We start from the raw sequence: 25,743 nt of genomic DNA on the forward strand, positions 1-25,743 counted from the left end.
ATTGGCTTATGGGGGTTATTGCAGAGCAAAATGTTGGAAAACAATTTCCTTTTGCAAGAACATAAAGTAAAACATCCATTGTTTTGCACTTAAAAATTTCAAAAAATACGTTTACTGTTTGGACAAAACATATCGGGCATTTGAAAGAAATTCTGCTGCAATAACGGTTTTTAAAAGAAGGCTTATATATTCATAAAGTATTATACTTCAGATCAAACTTTCATTGCTTAACTCTTGTATACTACAACAAACCAGACTCAACTCGACGCTTCTGTAAGTTTGTTTAGTAAGCTAAAGGTAAATAATTTGTTCTAATTCTTATTTGCATGTGAAAGATTATAATGAAATGTTTACTTAAAAATGACAATTATGAATTACATAAAAATTAACTTTTTAAGATTTAAAAAAAATATAAATTCGCATCTGCAGAAATCTTTATTTGATATGCATGAAAAATGCTATGAAATGTATTTACATAATCAGAGATCTTTACTTATTCTTTAAAACACAGTTTTATATATAATACATTTTAGAAGCTCAAAATAATTAAATTACGATAGCCAGAAATAAATCAGTCGTCTTCTTTTCTGGATACTGAAATAAAACTGACAGGAAATGCACTTAAACTAGATGGCAAATACAACTAAATTAAGAAACGAAAAACTAAATTATCTTATGCAAAAGAAATAATAAAAATTTAAAATAAACCATTTACGGATATATTGTTATGTTAATAGGTTTATTTCGAATCTGGCTAAATTAATGAGAATGACAGAAAGCAGAGTTGAATAAATCTTTTCGCACTAAAATAAAAGCACTTTTCTTTCACAAAGTCAGGAAGAATTATAAAAGGAGGAGGAGGAGCAAGAGTAGCATTAGGCAAATAAAACACTTGAATGATTAATTAAAGTTACTTTTAAAGTTTTGATTAGAAAAGGAACTTGAAGAATCTCGACAGATATAACCATCTCGTTTTCTAACACTGAGTTTTAATGAAATCGTCTTCTATTAATTATTGCATTTCTTCTTATTCTTAAGGGTAAAAACTATTTATAGAGCCTAGCGAAATGATAAAATAAAATCAGTAGAGTCACTAATCAAATCATTGAGTCATCCATATGATTTTATATATCCATTGATCAGACTGTGAGGTATACTCAAGCAAATAATGCTTTGTGTTTAATATTCAAGTTTTTAAATTTTGAGAATCATTCGCCAAAATGAAGTTTCATGCTTCCAGCTAGAAAAAGTATTCACTTTAACATTTAATGCTTAATAGTAGCTGTAGAGAATTTTATGCATAGATGGCTTAATACGCAGAGATATTTGATTATATTTCGATCAGTGTGAAAGAAATGCTGGCCTGTAATGACAGGAATAACAACTGCTCGTCTTTAAATATATGTTTTACTGTCGTGTGTGAATCAAGATTCATAAATTTTAGTCATGGTTCACATAGTTACGATTTCTGGGGTCAAGAATTTTTTATTTGACAAGATTTGATAAGAACTCAACGGTTATAATTATATTTATTAGCCATAAAAAATTATAATATTTGCGCTTCATAATGCACTTTCTTTAATGCTTATTAAATGACATTATAATAAACAAAGTCCAAGAGTTTGAAAAGAAAGGTTTGAAAAGATGCAAGCTATTACCTCCATCTAGAGTAAGGGTAGCTATTTCGTATTCTGCTACTGTAGATCCAGCTACATTGTGAGCGGTCACACGAATGCTGTACCATGTACCTGGACTGAGGTCCCTGATGATGACTTTTTCTTGCTGTTGACTGCTGGAACTGGCTGCCATCCTCCAATCTGTAGTATGGAGCCGCTTATAACGCACCACAAATGATTTAATGCCACATCCACCATCTTCCCATGTTCTCAGGTTCACTGTGAGTGATGTAGAATTGGCCACAATAAATGAATCCTTATGCGGAGCAATTGGAGCTGCAAAAGAAAATTCAATAATTATTATAAATCCTCATATAATACGCATATTCGGAAATTTTACGGTGATACAGGTTTTCGCAAATTTATAAAAGGCAAGCATTCTTCTGAAATCTTTTGCAAGGGAAAGAGAAATTACCATAAATTTATGCGAGAAAAAGTTTCGTTCTTCTTAGAGCTAAAACGAAACTAACGAATTACACTATAATATTTAAAATGTATCATAACAAAGGTAAGAAAAAACATAATATTAAATTCCGCTCTTGTAAAATCTATAAAATAAAAATATATAATTCGGTAGCAATATATAATAAAAATTATAAATGAAAAACATCGGAAGTTACACAACATTAATCTCTTCATTTGCTCTTGTAAGAAATGAAATAATGTGACAGACGTAAATTACAAATGCCTAAGTTAACTTTACATAACGATTTAAATTAGATTTAACTGTTACAGAAACACTTCAGTAGAAAATGGATTCGTGTTTACAAAAATATCAGGCAATTAGTTATAATTACGTAAACTCGCCATAAACCATAAACAGACAGAAGTTAGCATAGACAGCAGAATATCAAGCTAGATCTTAATCAGTATTACGTCGCCCTTCTAACAACTCTATGCAAATCTTCAATCAATCATTCACATAAAACAAGAAATTGAGTAAAATAAGCTCAATAATATAATAAGCACATAATGAAATAAAAATAATTTAAATCATCTTGAATTTCCATTATTTGAATTTTTCCTATCCTACGTAATTCAACATAGATTTCTATAATTTGTATCACAGAAATCTTTGTCTAAGATATTAGAATTTATGTTCTGAAAGAGAACTATTTCGAAGTGCAAAAATGTTGGCACATTTTATGAACAATGTGATTCAGCAAATGTAGTACAAATATTATTATTTTTAAAGTAAACTACTTGCTAGACCTTTATCCTTACCACCGATTGGTAATATCAGTCATTTGTATTTGATATGTAGAAAGTATTTTTTAAACAATTTGAAAGCACAGTAACCCATCGGTGCTACAACAAGAGACTTCTCTGCAATATTTAAAGAGAATAAACACTACAGCCAAACCAGTTGGTTGTTTCCTCATGTGTAACGTAAATAAGAGCCAATTTCCCTCAGAAATTTCTCCCCGAAGGCATTCCTCTTCTCAGGCGGTTAGCCCACGTGGTTTTGACGTGTAGAAATAACCTAAGCTATCTTAAAGTAAGCACTTTACATCAGTCTCTCTTACCATTTTTTTTCTAGAAATGTGGTGTATATTTTGATGTGTGACTCGTGGTTTTGTCCTAGAATACTGTGTGAAAAAATAAATAATATTTCAGTTTTAAATATGAGATATAAAACACTTTTTTAATGATAAGCAAAAATTTACATATATATTTGTTTTGGCTTTTCTTGTTCGCCTTTCTTAATTTCAGTCTTTTACCAAATATAAAAAAAAGCTGTGATTATTAATCCTTCTCCAAAAGTTTCTTAAGATTTTTCAAACTAAGTTTTCAAAGTTGTTTCTGCACATTAGTATAATAAACTGATTACTTCCGGAGTGCCAACGGCAAACGTCTTAATCGACCTCAAGATATGAGCCCAGCGTCACCAAGTCTTCGGCAAATCGTATATCATTAACGTATTTGCCAATTCGCAGGGATATAGAAATATTTCGTAGATCATACATTCCTATATCCCTGCAGGATATATTCGCAGGGATATAGGGATACATTCCTATATCTCTGCGAATTGGCGAATGCGTGGAATCGATGATAGCGTAACTCTTTTAGTGGATGTGGCAGCTTTTCTAACGGGGAATTAACTAGCTCGTAGGTGGCCCGGTGACGTCTCGAGCCACTACAGCGGCTGACTATGCCTTCTCTGAGCCACTGGTTCCAACAACAAACAACTACCATATCGTTTCGACCAATATGCCAGCCGAATCGCCTGTACATCCAACCGGCCACTTTTAGCTTTAAGATTCGCCCCCTCTCAATGTCTGAGAACTGTTCGTAATGCCACTGAGCACGTCTTAAAGGCATCTTACTTTATAATGTCGTGTATCTTAGCCATCAGCGCGTTTGTAAATGCTTGCCACTCGCTGCACCTGTCCTTTTACATTCTACCAGCTGCGCACTTCAGACGCACGTTCCATCGCTCCACAATGCTGTTTGGTGCTGCAAGTTTAATCATTTACACAATTTGCTAAATTACATTTGCATTCCGGGTTTCGTAGTCGTGGCTCAATTTATTCTGTATGTATACATTTTTTTTTGCAACGGATGCAAATAATTCTACGTTTAACTCAATTGGATGAGGAAGGAACATGCAATACAGTGCTTATACTGCTGTATAATACTTACTTTATTTTCTTTTAGAGTCAGAATTCTTGATTTTTTTTATAATATTAATTAAAATTTTTCTTTCGTTGATATTCATCCAATTCTTCCTGTACTGCTAATTTTAAATATTTAAAAATGAATTTAAAATCTAACAGGTCATCTTGACTTTAAAATCATCATAGAATTTCTCTACTATTTCTCAGAACTTTTTTAAGTGAGGATACTTTTATAAATTAGAATGCTCTGAGAACTGCCTAATTCTTATCCCTTTCGAAAGAAATTTTTACATTAATTGAAGTACATTTATACATTTAAAATATAGTTAATTAAGATTCATTGAATTTCATACCGATATTAAATTAACAGAAAAAATCCGCAATCTTTCTTAATAATTCGAGGGTATTAGAGTTTGGATAATCTTTACTTCATGAACTAAAAATTAAGTGAATGTTGGTTCTCATATTAATGAGATGAATGAACCTGCCAGTTCTTGTATAGATGTTATATGTTTGAATGTATGCTGGTAAGTCTGAATCTGATATCTTTACATACCAAGTCGATTTCAGTACTTCTGGTTTTATTTGAGTTAGCGATGAAAACCTTTTCTCACACAGTTACGTAGAATAAAACTGAATTGCAGTTTTTAAAGTACCATTATACAATACACTAAATTCTGCTTTTTTTGGTAATTGGCCGATCAGCGCCAAATGTGCACAGAACCATCACAATCATACTGCTTTAAATCCCTCTTTGTTCAGAAGACCAGAAGTCGCCAACCGGTGGTCCGTGAAAACGTTTTGATATTCCGCAGAAAAATTGGGACATTTTTTATACTTTTATGAAGATTCAGTTTGAAAAATGACGATTAACAAAACCTATTATGGAATATCGATTACACGTTTTTTAAATTTTAGATACTACTTTTAGCAAAATTCCTTCTGAATTCAGCGACATTTTAACTACTTTTGCTGGTGTATCTAGCGACATTTGAAAGTGAGAGTTGGCATCCATGGATATGCTGCTGTTATCAATAATAGCGCGAACTGGAATTCTCTTTCCTTTTGAGTTACAAACATATACTATTGCAGTCGTTAATAACACAGTTTTTCTCCATGTCTATAGGCAACTTAATGGATTTTTATGAGAACCATCTGCATTCTTGTTTATAATTGCATCACTGGAAGTTTCCGTTGTGTTTTGCCTAACTGTTGATCGATGGCGCCATTGATGAGTAAGCGATGATTATTATGTTTACAATAATTAAAATTTGGCGACATAACACTTTCAGGTTTTTGTCATTACTTTGCGTTTGCCGGTTTGTTCTTGCTTTTCGTGAAGTTCCTTTTCAGTGATATGGAAATGTGAAGCTTTCTGTACAAGAAACCAGTGGTAAGATTTTTGTACTTTTGATATAATTTTTCAATGTGAACGAATTTATGTATCAGTGAATTTATGTTTTAATTGTTACTCTTAATTAGGGGCGTAGCCTGAATTTCCATAAAGGCATGCTGCTGACACCAAATGTTTCGAAAATTATACTATTAAATGAAAATTAGAATTACATGTATTGGAAAGTTGAATTTTCTTTTTGTGTATTAATACGCTGTTTTTAAAGTCTGATTTAAGGTTTTATCCCTTTTTTTTAATTCATGTTAGTGGTCCGCCAAATATAAAATTATATATGTAGCGGTCCGTGAAGTTCTAAGAGTTGACGACCACTGGTCAAGACTACAGTGGGAAGTCCATAGGTAGGATAATCGGTAATAAATTTCATAAAATGTCTGCCTTGGGAGAAAAAGTGATAGACTCTTGCCGTGATAGACAGTTGCCAAGATGAAAGTGCTTGATATATAATTTCCAGACTCTGAGATTTTCAAATGTAGTGTAGTAAATAAAATTAATTAAAATTTTATTTTTGGTCTTTTTTGGAAACTTAGGAGCACAAGGGCAAATTTCGAGGACCCCTTGTGAATCGCAGATCATAGTTTGTAAAACACTGCATTAGACTATTTTATACATTATCTATTTATCAATTATTTTCTAAATTTTACTGAAATTTAAAAAATAATTCTTCCACCATGAATAAGTTTATGAATCTTCTCCGTTCCATTATGATCTTCTCCGTTGTGAAAAACCAGAGACAAAGAGATAACAAAATCGATTTATGTAGACACTGTTAACCAGAGCAGTGTATTGTTTTAATGTTGAAAGGCAAAGCGTTCAGCAAGTACGGAGCAGCAAAAGAGCTGAAGATTTCGTCGTAAAAGCAACCAATACGTAAACAAAATCAGAAGACAGCAAGGCTTCTGATTTTTTTATTGCTGTATCTACTGATTTGTTGTAATGATACAGATTGCATTATACTATTATTATGAAATTGTAATACAGAAATTTATAGGTTGTGACATGCATTTTACACTTTTCTTTGGATTGGAAAACGAAACGTAAGCTCAATTAACTTGTAAACCTCAATTATACAACTCAATTATACAACCTCAATTAACTTGTAAAAAATGGTTGATTGGTATGATTTGGTATAATTCTTACACAGATTAATGGTTTCTGTATGATTCTGGATAAATTCTTGCAAAGATACTGCACTGTTTAAGTAACATTGCTCAGGTTTGGAAAATGTGATCTAAACAGATGTTGTTCCAAGCGCACAGCATAGTACTCCTTGTTTTATTGCACCAACAAGTTATAGTTTTTAAGTACTTACTAAATCAGATATATATTTTTATCACATATTAATATCTCCTTCTTCATTGTCAAGCATATAAATAAAACGCATGTACCCGTCTTCTCTGGAACAGTAGTGGGAATAAAGAACTTATTTATATTCTGAAACTCTTACTTCCGCTCTTGGAAGCAGGAAGTGGATCATATATTCTAATGCTCTAAAACTGCGGGTAGTCAGACCATTCGCCAAAATATAAAAAATATTAAAATTTTTCTCATAGTGATATTGGTAAAAATATCGCCAACATTTTGTTAAGCAGATCTTTTGCATGCCCCTTCACACATACTAAGAAGCCAAATAAGTGAAGCCTGAAACCTCAACTATCACGAGGAAATGAAAGAAAACCGTGTGTATTTTCCAATAACCTACTGGTAAAGAGGGTTTTTACAGGATTCAGGAACACTTCTTGGAATATTTTAAGAAGTTAAAATTGAATTCAAAATGCCAGAACTTTCGGTGACAGTAATAGAATACTTCGGAAAATCAATACGGCTAGGGTTTAGTGAAATTCTTTAGCTCGTGTATAGTGTAAGGGTAAGATTACCTCAGGACCTTTGGCAGTCCGTTTCCATTAAAATTCTCTATTCGCAAAACTCACTGCAAGAACATTCATTTTCAGTATACGATTTTAATATGTGAATGCAAGAGACTGCGATTAATATGGAGAATACAATCAGAGAGGAATAATGTTATGCTTCAGTTTTACATTTGAATAATACTTTGTTTTGATAGTTAAGCAATACCAAAGGTAATAACTCTCCAACTTCGTAGACAGTCATTTCGTGGCAAACATTATTTCAGTCCATGGAAGTCATCTCTTTTTAGCGAACGTCAAGTGCATTAATTCTATATTTTGTCTGCATGCACATCATATGTTTTATTATGAATTTGATGCGGTGTAAAGCTTTGATATGTTTTTGCAAACTTATATAAGCTTGCTATTTTTAATTTTTTTTCTATACTACATAGAATGCAATAATTGTAAATTCACTGGAATAATATTTTCCGCTGAAAGGGCGGATTCCTCGCATTTTTACTGCAAAACACTTACTACAGATCAGAAAAATAAGTATTATGCATATATTCAAAAACTGCAAAACTTGGCTGAATTGGAGCAATTTAACATAAAAAATTAATTATATGGAGCATTTTGCAGCTCATATAACTGCCCAAGTGGCATGTTGAATTCCTATGTACTAGAGCTTATCAATTATTTCATCTGCCGTCGGACCCCCAACGGCCCACCAACGGCCCCAAATGGTCGCTGAACTCTGGAACTGCAAAGATTTTTAAGAGCAAAAAATTTAACAAAACGAAAATTATTCGAATACCAAATAATTCTTAAATATATCTAAAATGTTTTTAGCTAGTAAAGAAAATTTTAATTTGTAACATAGAAAGTTATTTTCAAGGTATTATTAAGCACTAGTACTCCTAAAATTTTAAATTAATAAAATTAATTTCGGCCAAAAGGACTTTGAAGTTTAGTTTTCATTAATTCACAAAGAAAGTCACCTGCTTTTAACATGATTCAAGCAGGAGTATTTTTCCTGATAAAAAAGGCATTTTTGATATTTTGGTAGCAGATAAAAGTTTATCAAATTGAAGGAATTCATATTAGTTTGGCTGGTTTTAATTATCGCTTCGCCATTGGCAGCTTTTCAAATGAATTTCTTCGATCTGCTGATCTGCAAAAATAATTCATACACGAAAAGGTTTTGATGAACATCTTAACCAATAATTTCAAAAATGCTATGAATACTGCAATTAGTGTGTGGAATTCATAGCATTCAATTAATTTTCGTATATTGTATTTTTATTTCTATACGAGGAATTTAACTAGAATTTTGAAATAATGTAAGATGATTCGCAAATCAAAATTCTTTGTCGCTTTAAGGACATATATGTTTAGCATCATTTGCTGAAATACCAATAAATGAATAAGTTCTGACTGACATTGAGAAATAGTCAAAGCTTAAATTTTGTCTCTGGTTTAGCATTTAAGGTAATTAAATTAAATATTCGCTTAACTTGTGCATTGAAAGCGCCATAAACGGTGTCTCGACTAATTAAATGAACTTTACGTATTAGACTAGCCAAAATTTTCTTCCAAATTTGCTTGATCGAAATTTAACTCTGCATACATCACCAGAAGAGAATTTAAGTTCCTTCATGGCTTTCAGTTTACGCAAAATGTTCAGTGGTTTTTCAATGCCTTATTCTGAATTAAACAGGATTCCAAAAGTAAACTAATAAAAGTTTGATGTGGACACCACATGAATTCTTTGTACAGAATGTACAAGGAAGTTCCTTGTACAGGCTGTTATACGCAGTTTTTGCTGCATTTCATTTAAACTTATTTCCTCGAATTTCATTAGATATATTTCTCATTCAATTAATTCAGTTATCACTTCGCGGCAAGGCAAAAATACAAAAAAAACCTCAAAATATCTTTATCAAAAATTGAAAAATGTAGAAAATAGAAAACAATGCAAAAACAATCACTTCGACCAGCGGGTCAGAAGGCAGATTTTTCAGTGCACAAAAGTGACTGAAGGTGCAGAAACTGATTTAATTCATTATTCTGCCAAGTTTCAAATGTAAAAAAATATGGCGGTAATTTTTTAAAAAAAATTAGGCTTAGCTGCACTTAAGTAAGTTTTAAATTGCTGAAAATTCTACAGCTATTGCGTGGAGATTAAATTAAAGCATAAAAACCTTAACCGGAAGATAAAAAAAAATTAATTCAATCATTTTTTAAAGCAAAAATGTGCGCCATTAAATATACAGGGTGATTCTAAATTGTTTTTACAAATTAAGAGGGGTGATAGTACGCATCCAGATGAGGAATAATTACCATAGAACATGGGGTCGCATTCCACTCTGACAGGCAGAAAAGAGGCATATTAGAGCTCCAGCCTGAACTTAACAACAGTGTTGGGAGAGCGAATGAACGAGACCAAAAGTTGCGCAATCAGTTTAGTGTAAAAACTCACCAGAGAATGCACAAAACGGATAAAACTGAAAACTTGGCTTTAAAGTGTTAATTCAAGCTCAGACTTTGATGGCAAACACTTAAATGCATATCTTTGGTTCGCAAGGTCTCAACCTCGCAAACGATGGCAACAAGTTAATCGTTTAATCCAGGGCTTAATATTATCAATTAACTCAAGGTAGATTTGATACCATTAAGATAGTTTTTTCTCCCCTTTGCCATCTTTTAGCCTGTCCCTCTGGACTTACTGCGCTGCGCTCATTCTACTACTTATGGGACACGCAGTTCTGACAGCCGGAACACAACATGAACTTTCCATTTTGATCTCGGCATACAGCAGAAGTTGGAGTTTGTTGATAATATTCAGCCATTGATTAGATAATTAACTTGTTAAAATCGTTTGCGAGTTTGAGACCTTTCAAACCAAAGATGTGCATTTGAGTGTTTGCCATCAAAGCCTGAGCTCGAATTAACACTTGAAAGCCAAGTTTTTGGTTTTATCCGTTTTGTGCATCCTCTGTTAGTTTTTCACTAAGCTGATTGCGCAAATTTTGGTCTCGTTCATTCGCTCTTCCGACACAAGTTCAGGTTCGAATTCTAATATTCCTCTTTTCTGCCTCTCTCAGAGTGGAATGTAACCCTATGTTGTATGGTAATTATTGCTGATCTGGATGAATACTATCATCCCTCTTAATTTGTAAAAAAAATTAGAATCGCCCTGTATATATATGTATATACACACATATACTTTTGATGCCCCCGATTGCAACCAAAAATGGAGGTGCCCAACTACATGTTATAGCAATCCCATACACAAAATTTCAACGTTCTGAGGCTACTCGTTTTTGAGTTATGCGAGATACATACATACTTACGTACGTACATACAGACGTCATGTAAATTTTAGTTGAAATGTGATACCCGAAGATTTTTGCGATTACAATACTTCTTTTAGTTCGTACAAGGAGGTAACAGTACAAGGAGGTTTAGTTTACTAAAAAATTACTCAACTCATTTTGAGTTATATTTAGTTAAATAAACATAATGTTATGAGCTGGGTAACCATAATATGTTTCCATAGTGAATAGACTAAGCAAACAGATAATTGTTGGAACTGCCAGTTAAATTTGAAATGTTTAAAATGTTCGTTGTCCAATGCATTGTTTGAAGGAAGGGTAGGTCAAAGATTCTGCCTATGTGAATTATTTTTTAAATGAGTAAATGAAAACTCAAAGATTAGAAGAAAACATATAATATAATTTTTCTACTTTACTATGAAAAATAAAATTCCGCTCAGACGGGAAAGTGGTTAGTGACTCTGACTGCCGTACCGAAGGGCCAGGGTTCGAATCCCGGAGGAGGCAGGGAAGTGATTTGTCCATCCGTTCACCGGAGGCAACGATGGCCCACCTATTACATGCCTCACTAATAAAGAAATTACCGCATCCGGGTTTAGTAGTGGCCTATGCCTATAAACGACTGGAACCCGCCAGGGGAAAAAAATAAATAATAAAAATACAGCTTGTTTTTATAACTTGAATACTCAAAAGTAATAAATAATAATATTCAATATTTTAAAATCGTACCGAGTAAAATTCCACTCGTATAATAATTGTAAAAATTTGTAAAAACATATTCAGAAATAAATTTGCCCATTACCCACATTGTTAAGCAAACGAAAGAAAAATTTTGAGGTTCGTCCAGAATAACTCAGTAAAACGGTAACACGCACGCAATTGTTACATTAATTTCTATAAAGCAAATAAGTTCTAATATATAAGTTAAATGATTGATGTTAAGATGAATGATGCATGAAATCTTTAATGAAATATATCAAAATTTTTATGGTAAACGTAAAAAGTTAAGCAATATTTTTAGCGTCCTTTATGTGCAAGAGTTGTCAGTTTATTTGACATTTTCTGTCAGTTTGCTTGTGCCGTATCTTTAATTTTATTAGTTTAAAAGCTATTATTTTACATCAGCGTTTTTTTTCCCTCGGGTTTTATCTAACTTTTCTTTCTCGTCTTAGTCCATAAAATATTGCCAAATTTCTAACTACAACTTTCATTCTAAACTAGCTTTTCCTTTTATTAATTTTGATGAGATAGTTCGATGATTCCGATGTGATATTGAAAAAAAAAATTATACAAGTTCGTAATCAATTAAATTATTAGAATTCCATCCAAAGCATAAATAAATAACTTAAGATAAACTACTTGTTACTTTCACAGAGTGAAAAATTTTCCCCAATGAAAATAATTTTTCCTCTGTTGAAAAATAATACAGATTTTAAGATTTATGTGTTTGAACCTGAACTATAATAGGCGTTGATTAGAATTTTTCAGTAATAAATCCTTGGATATTTTTTAATTTTTTTTAAGTGTTTGTTTTTAAGATGCAGAAATAGATAAAATTTTGTTTTTAAGCTATACAGTCGATGCTCATTATAACGACCTCTCGTGTCCGTAAGGGCCGTTGTGGTCGTTAGTACGTTCATCAAACTGGCATGTTTTACACCTGCCGTTGTAACGGAATGATCGTTGTATTGAAATGTCTTTATAAAGGAACTGTGTTGTCAGATTTACTAATAATTAATTAAAAAAATAAATTCTGTTTTTTTCCCTCGCCTCGTCATGAGACCCTCGCCTCGTTTTTTTCCCTCGCCTCGCCTCGCTCAGACCAGAAGTTAGGCTAATTGAATGGCAAGCAATGTAATATAAAAGTGGAATATTATTGGAGGGTACTGGATCCTGTACTGTGTTAGCGCCACTTTGCTTGTTCAAGTCGATTGCAATAATTGTCAAGGAGCTGTTGACAGATGTTGGCGTGCTTCGTAAGTTGTTAGGAAGCTAATTGCATCCATTGCAAACCGAAAATGTTTGTAGATTTGAGTTTAGGATATTATTATAACCAAATCGCGATATTAACAGAGAGACATGTACTTATTTTTGTACGTTGGGTACAATAGAAACTCCTTCTTCCGTTTGTTATGATTTTAAGATTTGTAACACACACCGGCAGAGGAGGATAATGTTTTGGTTCAGTATTGATAAATAAGCAGTACCAAATTCCCCAAGTATTAGATTAAATTCGTAGATCCATGGAAATTTTAGTCCATGGAAATTATCTCTTTATAATGAACGTTCAGTGTATTAATTCTAAATTCTGTTTGTATACACACCATATTTTGAAGCTTTTATTATGAATTTGATGCTGTGTGAAGCTTTGATATTTTTTGAAAATTTAAGTGAAGTAGCTATTTAAAAATGTTTTTCTATACTACATAGAATGCAATAAGTGTAAATTCCCTTGAAAAATTATTTCCGTTGAAAATGCAGATTCCTGCCAGTGCTACAAAACATTTACTACACATCATAACAACAAATTTTATATATATATTATTTTCTGAAAAACCGCCTTAGGTGAAATCAAGCGATTTCACGTAAACAATTGATTATTTGAAGCATTTTTCTGCTCATACAACTACTCACATCGCATGTTGATTTTTTTATTCATTTGTACTATAGCTTACGAATTATTTCATCTGCCGTCGGCCTATCAGCGATTAAATTGCTGACCACTGGTAGTTCGGTGCGGGGTTCGAACCCGGCAAATGGGATGGATGCATGGGCGTTTTCCTTATGTTTAAAATATATAAAGAACCAGTTTCCCTTAGAAAGTCCTCCACGAAGGCGCCCCTCTCCTTAGGCAGATAACCCTCGAGTGCTTTTCCATAAACAAATAAACAAATAAACCCAGTCATCGGCGTTGAAAGAAAACGTTATCCGGTCTATAAAAGTCATCAGAATTTTATGTACACTCTTTATCGGCATATTCCGCTTCAAATATTGACACAGTGGGAAATCTTAGCTACAAAATTGTTTATTATGCAAGACAATTAAAATCATTAGCTTCTACTTACCACTTCCTTCAGTTTTAGCTGTAACTACTTCACTAGGTTCTCCCTCTCCGTTTTTTCCTATAGCTGCTACATAAACATAATATTTGGTGCCACACTGTAGATTCTGCAGGGTAAAAGAGTTCGCTTTGGAGGATGTTTTAGTTTCTTCCCACTGCCCATATTCACGCTTGTGGCGTATCACGAAACCTGTTGCAAAGCACATGAGACTTGTTATTCTCCTAAACATACTGTATTTATAATTATGAAACACGTCGTAATACACCAAGTCAGATATTAATAACTCAAGGAGTCTTTCCCTTTTAGGATATTTAACAACCTTCAGAAATTTATCTGAAATAACCTTCGTACAGTTTAAAGAGTAATATCCGAAAATACACATTCAAGTTTTTAATTAGTGAATTATTTTAAGAGAGAAATATACGTTTATATAAATAAAAAATCAATCGTTTGGAAAATTTTTCATTAGGTTTGATACTTGATTAGTTTTTTATTTGACATACAGGCACTATGTATTATTTAGGGCTTAATTTCTAAAAGTGCCGGAACCCTATGGAAGACCTCCAGGAAAGAAGAACAAGAGTAAATAAATAAATAAAATTACTATTAAAATCATTACTAATTTAAAAATCAAATTAATTACTAATTATTTGCCTCTAGTCTTCAATGCGCCCTAAGATCACCAAATGTGGCGATATGTGTTCTGCGCTAGTTTTTGAAGCGATTGCGTGTTGTATGGCAACCCTTTTGACGTTGAAAACTCTTTTGCTGGAGCGGTTTAATTGCTCGATAGTTCGTGTCTGCGTGTTTTGAAATGGCCTATGTTGCAATGAGAGACGTGGTTGCAAGAGGGTCTGGAAGATTATTTTTAGTGGCTGTGCATGATTGAAGTAAGGAAACGCTGATGCAGTATATTAACAGTGGATGGAGCCTTGTACAACTACGAAAAAGTATGGCTGGAAATCTTGCAAGGATTTAGGAAAAGAAGTTTTGAACATTTATTTCAGAACCATAGTATGAATTTTGTGGATAGCGAGTCTGGCTGTCATATAAATACCATAGAGAGTACGTGGCGGCATGGTAAAACTACTTTCTGCTGTCCGAAGAAACACCTACTATTATGGTAAGTGCATTTTATTTTATTGTTTTTATTTTGTAGAATGTTACGTTCATTGCTTTTTTACTATGAATTTCTGTTGGTATTGTTGTTTTTTGAATTATTTGTAATTTATTTTAGTTGTTTTAGTTTATTTTGTTGATTTGTGCGCAATGCCTAGATTGTGCAATTCGTAGATTTTTTTTAAAGTTTAAACAGAATGCTGTGTACATGGTATTCTTTGAAATTTATTGGTATGTTAATTTGGCTGATCTTTGGAATATGGTAAGAGGTAGTTTGGCGACATTTTGGAGGCGATAAAGGTTACTACTTAGGACTTTGGTAATAATGTGAGAAGTACTCAGTTCCGATTACGCATTGTTTTGTGTGAGGGAAATGAGAGATCATGACATATGTCATGTGACATTAATGGACGAATTACAGTTCTTTAATCGGAAAAGGGGGTAAATTTGGAAAAATATCTGTAGTACTATATTATTTTGTATTAAGCTTTATTGTGTGTTGTGTGAAATAGTGTTGATTCATTTTCGGATTACATGGCGCTATGTAAAGTGAATTCTAAATTTTTAATGCGTTTATCTGATAATAATAATAAGTTGAGATTGTGTGAAAGGAAGGATATTACAGATAAGTTTGAATGGCGGTGCAAGAAATCTGGTGAAAATGGACATTTTGTGAAACGGAGTGTAAAGAAGGGTACGTGGTTTGCTGAAAGTAGTTTGAGTATGGGTGAAATTTTATTAATTTCTTATTACTGGGTGAATAGACTGCCAGTTGACTACTGGATTTCGGATTTAGAAATTAGCAGTAGTACTGCAGCCGATTGGAACTCTTTATGTAGGGAAGTGTGCGTGCCACGTAATGAAAATTCTGAAGAAGATTAGGTAAGTTAGTATTTTTAATCATTTGAGGATATTATTTTTATGCATTGTTCTAAATGTAAGGAGTAAATAAATTAATATGGTATTATTGGAAAATTGTTATTAGCAACGATTTAGTTTAAAGAAATTAGGATTGTAATCTAATTTTTATTAATTTAATGTATGTGCTTATTTATATTTTAAGTAGCGTTTTTTAATTTAATTATATTTTAATTTAATGATCGTGATTTTGTGAGTTATATGTTCGTAGTATTTTGGAATACGTTTGAGTAGTATACGTTTAGTATTTTCATGCATTTGCGTGAAATTTTTCTAATTTATGAGAAAAAAGCTGTGTACATGGGTATAGTGAAGAGTGTGCGCAATGCCATTTTTGTGCAATTCTGGGATGTTTTTTAAGTAAAAATAAGTCGACGTGTACATGGTTTAGTTATATTTTAATTAAATGATAGTTATTTTGTGAATTTTATGTTTGTAGCAATTTGGTATACGTTTCAGTTGAAGTAAACGTGCATGGAAATAATTTAAATATTTGACACTAGGTATTTGTAACCATTTTTAATGTTTGCGGTAGAAATTCGTTGGTGACGTTTATAATATAATAGATAATTTAGAGGTAAAAGTATTTGGATATTTTATTTATTTTATACGTGGAAATGTTCATCCTTGGAAAGGGTATATACTTTTTCGCGATCAGGTAATTTCATATATGTTCTTTTTACCGGATTTAAAGATTCACAAAATTTTCATGCATTTTCGAGAAATTTTTCTAATTTATGACAAAAAAGCACTGTACATGGATATAGTAAAGAGTGTGCGCAATGCCATTTTTGTGCAATTCTGGGATGTTTTTTTAAGTAAAAATAAGTCGACGTGTACATGGTTTAGTGATATTTTTAATTAAATGATAGTTATTTTGTGAATTTTATGTTTTGTAGCAATTTGGTATACGTTTCAGTTGAAGTAAACGTGTATGGAAATAATTTAAGTATTTGACACTAAGTATTTGTAACTATTTTTAATGTTTGCGGTATAAATTCGTTGGTGACGTTTATAATATAATAGATAATTTAGAGGTAAAAGTTTTTGGATATTTTATTTATTTTATACGTGGAAATGTTCATCCTTGGAAAGGGTATATACTTTTTCGCGATCAGGTAATTTCATATATGTGCTTTTTACCGAGCTTAAAGATTCAGAAAATTTTCCTGCATTTTCGTGCAAATTTTTGTAATTTATGAGAAAATAGCAGTGTAGATGGATAAAGTTAAGAGTGTGTGCAATGCTATTTTTGCAATTCTGGGATGTTTTTTTAAGTAAAAATAAGTCGACGTGTAAATGGTTTATGTGTATGTGCTATTCTGAAAAACGCGCAAGGAGTTTGCGATTGTGCACTTTTTCCCAATTTTGCAGTTAATATTTGTCATGATTAAGCAGTTTTGTTACATAAAATTTCTAGCATAAGTGTAATTCGGCTAGTCGATTGTTGGAAAAAGTGTTGAGTAAATAAAAAGAAAAGAAACATGTCTTTACTTCGTCAAGACAAAATGGCGGTGGAAAAAAAAAATAGAGGGTTGCTGTAGCAGAGTTGGTCGCCAAACTTTCGCCAAAAAATCGTTAATTTACCATAATCCAAAGATCAACCGTTAATTTATTAAAGCGAGGTGTGCGTAGTTCGTAGATTCCATCGCTGCCTATATTGTGCAATTCGTAGATCTTTTTTTAAGTTAAATAACATATCGCTGTGTACATGGATTCTTGTCAAATATTTTTGATTAGAAACTTTACGTTTTTGCTATCTAAATTATTTGTTTCGGATTTTTAGCTTGAATTATGTTTAATACGTGGTTTTTGCATGTGCGAAAATGCCGTTTTTTGAGACATTTTAGGCTTAAAGTTTGAAATGTAAACAAAAAATTTAGATAGTAATATGGCACCGTGGAGTTTCTCGCCAAAAATGTTTGGAGAGAAATTTGGCGACCTGAGGGCGCATATAAGAGTAGTCTCAATTATTTAATTCATATTAATAATCAGTATATGTTAATTATTATTTGATTGATAATTATTGTTTAATTAATTAATAATTAATTAATCATTAAAATAATTAAATAACTTCAATTTAAAGAAATTAAGTAATTAAAATTAAATAAATTGTAAAGAGATAAAGCGATTTTGAATTTAATTTTATTTCTAAAAATAAAATTTTCGAGATCAGATTTCTACTGAAATGGTTGTTCAGTTACATAAAAGAAGTGTCGGAGCCTTTTATTTAACGCTCTGGCTAGTATTAGAATTTATCCCGAAAACTAAGAAGTACCGGAGCCGGGGTCCGGTGGGCTCTGGCGCAATCTAAGCTCTGGTATTATTCCGTCAACCATGAAACTGTCGCCAAGCAGAGTGATTAAGTGCCAATTATGAATAAGTCTAACGTCGCAACAACACAGTCGTAACATCTATGTTTTCTTTAATGAAACCTCGAATGATTATCGATAACCGACCTTTTGGTTTCATAAGCAAGGATATAAATTAAGTGTTATTTCGATATTCCTCCTTGGGCACGATATCTTCAGCTGAATATAGCTGACAAAAATATCACAGATAGCCAACTTTCACGGTCGACGAAATAACACGTAAGTACCCATTTCTTTTATTGAGAAGATTATCTCATTTAAATTTCAAATAAAGCAAATAATTCCCTTTTTCTTAAACTTCATTAATGTTTATTCTCATAAACGCATTTACTTATATAAAAGTGATTTAAACACACACGGCAATTTATAAAATAGCATTTTAGTGAATTTGCAACACAAATACTACATAAATTAATACATAAAACTACACTTTTATGAAATTTTATCATGCAAATCTTTTAATTGCAGTTATGACCGTCAAATAGCGCTTAATTCATAAAAGAACATAAATACCTCATAACACATAAAAACGTGTAAGAACAGTATGAAAGCCATTATAAATAAGTTCTTCCTGAGGATAAAATGCATGGACATTAGAAATAAATATTTACGTGAAAGATGCTTAATATATGTTATCAGACGGCGTCTTTTGAAATCACCAATGACACCGAGTGATCTACTCGTGAATAGAAGTAATCGCATAATAAAAAAATCATAGGATTCATAGATTTAAACATCGGGATATTAATTCAGGTAGGAGATAGTGGTTTTAAAGAAACTGAGAGTGAGAGTTATTTTCAGAAGCAAAAAATGAAGTGATTCTTTATCCTGCATTGATGTCGTAAAACAGATTGCTTGCCATATTTCCTTGTGTATTTTCCCCCTTAGCGTTTTACTACCAGTTTCTGAAAACTAGAAGAAATCTTCACGCAATTTTCTTCTTTTTAAATGCATTCAATGAAGAGCTTTCCTAAATTTTAAAATACATTCGTTCCCGTAGTGATTGTTTTCGTCTTACTAACAAAGGTAAACCATCGCAAAAACCCTGAAAAGGTCACGCCGAAGCTTTCCCTTCTAACTGTTGCATTTTAGCCAGCCTAACACAAGAACCAATTACGTTGAAGCAAAAATGAAATGACATTCAGCCTATGGTTTTGCTCAGGTGCATATTCACCTTTTCTGATGATTTCTGGATGTTTTGAAGGCTAAGGAATAGCAAAGACAACACTACGAATGGGCGAGATTCAAGTAACTATGAAGTAGAAGTGAAGATATTTTATTAAATATTGTAATGTTTATTTTATTATGTATTCTCACTGAAATATAAGTTTCTTTTAAAGAAGTAATCTAGTGATGGTTACCTGTAGTTTATTCATATCTTTCTTTGGTATATTCTATGATATATTTCTTTTGGTACATTCTTACTGTAACTGCGGCTTTCGAAAATTAAATCATTCACATAATTATGAACGCTCTCGATTTTTTGGACGTTAAACTAGTTAAAAAAGGGGGGTTAAAAGTATTGGAGGAATACGGTATTTTTCTACCAAGAAAAGTGCAGTTTAGTAACAGGCTAGCGCAATGCTGACCTGTGAGGTGTTAACTCAAAAGCAGAAAGTTAACATTTAAAAGACAAGCTGATATTCTTGCAGCTAACGATTAAGTGAAAATATTAATATATCTGTGTTGATAACAAATCATCGTACATATTTAAATCGAGTTTTCCAAATGTGTAAAATCTAACGTTTCTGTGCTCATATAAATTAATTTTTACACGGAACTTTACTAATAGTATACGTAATACAGTCAAACATTATCGATGTGCGAATGTCCTGTCTAAAAGCAAATTTTGCTACAATGCAATTTTTAGAAAATTTCGTTTTCGAAGGATGAATATCCGGCGAAGTAAAGAAATAACTAGATAAGATTGGACACCTACACACAAATAGATCCCTAGCTTTAGCCAAGTAGGTGAAATTTTTTCCTCCACTATGGAGGCACTTAGCCGACTTAGGCTTGGCCATTACCGAGGCAGAAAGAGGTGGTCACTTCATTGGGGAAGCACCTAATAGGTGAGCCACCGTTACCTCCTACGAGTGGACGGACAATTACAGCCGAGTCTTCTGCGGGATTCGAACACAGGCCCTTCGGTATCGCAGTAGGCTTTCCTAAGTACTAAGCCGTCTGGGCGGCAGCAGAACGAAGTTAAAATGGTCTAAAGGATTTGCATATCCGGCATTTCTGGCTCAAAAGTGCTTTGAGTTTGCCATCACTTTAAGCCTATTCTGAATTTTTCCAGCGGGCTCCCATGTATTTTTAGCAAGGGTCATCCTAATAAAGCGTGGAGAAGATACGCATTTAAATTTATAATTTAGTGAAATTCTTAATTTACCAAGTAGAAAGCAGAAACCAATCCGTCCTTGAACTATCACCACAGAAATTCGACCAAAAACAATGTAGAGATAACGAGAGACTGTAATAAATTTGCACCTGGGGCTGCTCGCAAAAGATATTTTCTGTTCATGTTCCGGGGTCAAATCCGAGTTCTAACAAAGCACAATATTCGGCGCCCCCGGGAGTATGTTTTGATAACTCTCAAAATCCTCAGTTTATTTCCATCACTTCATTTTATGCAAATAACACGCCAGTGCCCCATTATTAACTCTTTCAAAAGATTGCATTGCTAAGAAACAGATGAACTGCAGATCTGAAAGAACTGTTTGTATTACACTTCAGTAAACATTTCACTTATGTTAAATTCCTCGAAAAGATAGCTTTGTTACAAAGAAAATTGCTTTGTTTTCTCTAAAAGAACCTTCATTAAATTCCGTTACTGTATATCTTTGCCTGTGAGCAGAGCAAAATGCAAATCCAAATTCCAGACACGCTACTATTTTTACGAAGGTTGCAGAGCTGCTGAATAAATATTTGATTTGAAGCTGGTTTTGATCTAGAGTACTAATTAGTTAACATCTATTAAATAAACTCCCTTGTTAGCTTGCTTACATATATATTCAGGGAAAATTCCGAGTCTAACACAGTTCATAAAATAGGAAAGCTACACATAATTATAAATTGCTCCAGAGAAAAGGGATCAAGCATAGCTCAAGTTTTAAAATTTGTGGAATTTTTAATTGCTATGTAAGCATTTCCTTTGTTCAGTGATCGTACCCAGATTTTTCCATGCATTGGCATACATACATTGTAAGCTGATTTTACAACATCAGTGAACAAGATTCAAATTCTAAAATTATCTTGAAAATCGTAAAATTTATATCGTATCCTACCTTTAGTTTTCATCCTTCCCCTCGGATCCATTGTCCATTTTACTTCAAGACTTGATGCTGTCTCTGCTATAACTGTTACGGAAGATGGAGCAGGGAGAGCTATAGAAATTAAGGTCATGTATAAACATTTCACAATTAGGCACAAATAAGCATTAACATATTTGTATTTGCAATGCAATCTATACAACAGCAGGCTTAACAAAGTTTAGAAGTTTAAATTTAAGAAATGTGAAATGAAAATGTAGAGGTTAATAATAGAGAATAGCTATGTGGGTCTTGCTTATGCTCAAAACTGTTTTATGACGATTGAGAGAGAGAGAGAGAATACAGAAATTTACTTGAAAAATATGAGAAAGCAAACTGCTTATATCTGTTTCAGTTAAAAATATATAAAAATTAAATCTAAAAATACACTGATATATAAATGATTTATTTTGCTACATACAATACAAGTTAAATTATAAATTCAGACAGCAGAGTGGAAACAAAGTAATTAATATGCATCTGTTAATGCTATAAAAATATTTTTTAAAAGAGAAAGTTTCATATAAAATTATTAAAGTTGACACAAATTGTTTTCTTTTGTTGCAACAAGAAATAAAATAACACTCAAGTGTGGCAAGGAAATTATGCATTATTTCTTTCATCTGTATTTTCATTTTTCGGTTTGCTGCAGATATTTTTTAATTTCAGAAATTATAAATTACTGTAAATTATTCTTTCACCGTCATATATCTATGATGCCGAACACATAATTACAGCCTCCAAGGTTGAAGACGTGCCATTATTTTTGGAAGACCAAGGTTTGATATTTGGTATTGGTGATTTCTTTTAATTATTTTCACAACGCTAACGCTATTTTAAAATTCTTCCTTATCTAAAAATCACTTTTTTGGAAAACTGGAATTTATTGCCTCAACGAGTTCTCAGGAATTTTATCAATAGCCTTAGGGCTTGTTACCTTACTGCCCTGAATGTATACGTTACACATCAGCTTTACCTTCCCTGAATATCTTTTGCGTTATGCTTTGTGTATCTTCCTATAATTTGCATGTTATGTCTTTATTTTGCTTTGATGTGTCAGTTTCTTATGGCATGCAGTACTTCCATATAAAAACATTTTCAGTTATAAAACTAATAATATGATAAGAAAAGGTTTCTAGAAGTTTTCTATTACCATTTTTATAATTACATTTTAAAAAATGATTGAAAAAAATCCCACAGAAATTTAATTATTTTGAAGATATGTATTTTCACCACAGAGCTTATGGCAATTAACCATGCAAATAAACAAACTTTGGCATTAAAACATAGATTTTTGTGCAATATTTACTTTAAACATTGTGCAAAGGAGAGTTATTCATGAAATTATAAATGACAGATTACTCATCAGAAGAATTTTTTGAATCCGATAACCTACACCTTCTCATTTAATTAAAACGCCAAATCAAATTTGACGACCATGGCTATCTCGAATAAAAACTACGAGTGTAGGAAAATTCTTCCATTTAAGGAATGAAACATCGTATTTAAGATTCCTTCCTTAGTCAAATTAATATTATATGAGAGTAAAGAAAACATTGATCTCTCATTTATACTGCATACGAAATACACTCTGTAACAAAAAAATCGACGGACCAATAAGAAGTTGTCCGATGGAGATAAAAATTGGTAGATGGGAAGATTATATACATAATAGAAAAAAATTAAAATTTCAGAACAATTGAAGGATTTATTTCAGAGTTACACAGTTACAAAAATAACGAACTCAGTAAGGTGTTGATCCACCTTTAGCCTGGATGCAAGCTGCCACACGGCGTGGCATAGACTGATAAAGCTCCCGGATGGTCTCCTGCGGCATTTCTTGCCAAAGTTTCTCCAATTGTCAGGATAGATCATCAACATTCCCTGGTAGATGCTGTCGCCTTCCCATCATATCCCAGACATGCTCGATGGGAGAGAGAGATCTGGCGATCTGGCTGGCCAAGGAAGTGTTTGTCAAGCTGTAAGAATGTTCATGGCACCACATTCCGTATGTGGTCTGGCATTATCTTGCTGAAAAATAAGGCCAGGCTATTGCAAAAGGAATGGTCGTAAAACAGATTGGAGAATGTCGTCGACGTACCGCTGTGCTGTAAGTGTGCCTCTAATAACGACCAAAGTGATCCAGCTATCAAGGAAAGTGGTCCTCCAGACCATAACTCCTGGTTGAGGAGCTGTGTGGAGTGCAATAGTGAAAGCAGGATCGGCACGCTGCTCTGGGCGTCTCCAGACACGTCTTCGATGATCGTCACGACACAGTTGGAAGCGGGATTCGTTGCTAAAGACTATACGTCCACAGTCAGCATCATTCCAACTTAATCCAACCAAGCACCACTGTAATCTGGCTCGACAGTGTGCAGGCGTGAGTGGCAGGTGACGTAACGGTCTGTATGATAGGTTCGCTTTATCAGCCGTCTGTGAATGGTCATTGTCGACACTCACGTGGGGGTCGCACGTCTGATGGTTGATAGCAATGAATCAGGCCCTGTGACAGCTGATCTGGCAATCACTCTGTCATCCTGATCTGTTATGGCCTTAAGTCAATCGCTACCATCATGACGCTGAAATTTGCCACTGTCTACCCATTCTGGCCAGCATCTTTCAGTCCAATGATACGAACTCTTTCAAGCTCTGAAAGTTGCTCGTAATGAGCTCGAATCCTGCGGTGAGGCATTTTTTTCAGTCGTTAAAAGGTATCTTTACTCGCAATGAAACATAAATTTTTAACAACAGTTCAAGAACAGCTCTTTATATACGTCTGCTGAATGCGCAGTTGCGATGCGCTGGAGATCGTACTATTCATTCATTGGACATCTAATTTTAATTATTTGCAGATTTGGTCAAAACATTTATGCATACGAAATTTCAAAGCAATCGCTGTGGTGTTGGTGTATATAATTATGGCAAAGCACACTAGGGCTATCTGCCTAAGGGGAGGGATGCCTTTCGTGGAGGACTTTCTAAGGGAAACTGGCTCGTATACACGTAACACATGGGGAAAACCACGAAAACGCCCATCCAGCCAGCCCGTTCGCGGGATTCGAACATCGGACCGAACTACCAGTGTTCAGCGACTTTACCGCTCGGCCGCTGGTGGGCCTTTCGGATGATTCCTTCTTGATGCGTCGAAGTTTTTGCTACAGAGTGTATTAAGAATAAAAGGGTATACTGTATAATTACATTTCAAAAGACGCGACATGTTTGATATTGAAGTTAAAATCACTAATAAAAATTGCTAAAAATAAATGATTTCATAATGCATTTTAATGTCTTGAACACCTATTAAAATGATCATTGTCTTTTTCAATAGCGGTGTTTTGCTTCTGTGGCTTACTGCTCAACAGCGATTTTTTGCTTCTGTGTCTTACGGCTTTATTGTCATCTTAGCATCAAAATGCTTCGATCTGCTCAATATGCAAAAGGAAAAAAAAATGCTTTCATCATTCTCATTTATAAAAACTGTATGAGATTTCCTATATGAAATGTTACACGTAGCAAAGCGTTCGTGGGTTATAAAAAGATGAATGACTTGACTGACTTTGAAGTTAAAAATAAATTATAAGTAGTTTTAAAACAAATTATTTCGCAATGCATTTGCATATGAATGTCTTAATATGACCGCTTACAATTTAATATTGGATAACATGGAATCTCAATTAATAGAATTTTGGAATTAATTTTAACAATTAAGGTTGTGTTCTATCAATAAGAATAAAAGAAACTCGCCTTTTCATTAATGTACAATATTCTGTAAAAAATTTGAATAGTTAAATTTTCTTTCTCTGAAAGAATTAATGTTTTGAATTTCAGTGATAATGAATGACCAAAGAAGTATGTAAATCATGGATGTCCAAACTTACTTTTTTTACCCAAAAGTTATTTATTTGGAAGAAAATATGAACATACTATTTTAATACAAAAAGTCTGTTTTTGAAAAGAGGTGTATGTCTATATTGGGTTTGATAGATGCAGTTGCGACTGCTATTATTTAGAAATTTTTTGCATCTGCGTAGATTAACATTTTTGTTTTTAGTTAACTTTCTGAATGCTTTA

The 25,743-nt window shown here is 33.0% G+C and overlaps 1 protein-coding gene across 1 annotated transcript in view; it reads right to left on the bottom strand.

The window, feature by feature from the left end:
* Window positions 1-25,743, bottom strand: part of LOC118200827 (cell adhesion molecule Dscam1-like) — a 1,398,975-nt gene that overhangs the window by 34,417 nt on the left and 1,338,815 nt on the right. The window contains exons 26-28 of the mRNA XM_085827411.1: window positions 21,649-21,747; window positions 13,956-14,141; window positions 1,659-1,952 (exon numbers count right to left, since the gene is read on the bottom strand). Coding sequence (XP_085683537.1) covers window positions 1,659-1,952; window positions 13,956-14,141; window positions 21,649-21,747 — 579 coding nt within the window. The remainder of the gene's footprint in view (window positions 1-1,658; window positions 1,953-13,955; window positions 14,142-21,648; window positions 21,748-25,743) is intronic.

This window comes from Stegodyphus dumicola, chromosome 12 (assembly GCF_044657685.1).
Source record: "Stegodyphus dumicola isolate Sdum_Otavi_A_Nest chromosome 12, ASM4465768v1".
NCBI lineage: Eukaryota > Metazoa > Arthropoda > Arachnida > Araneae > Eresidae > Stegodyphus > Stegodyphus dumicola.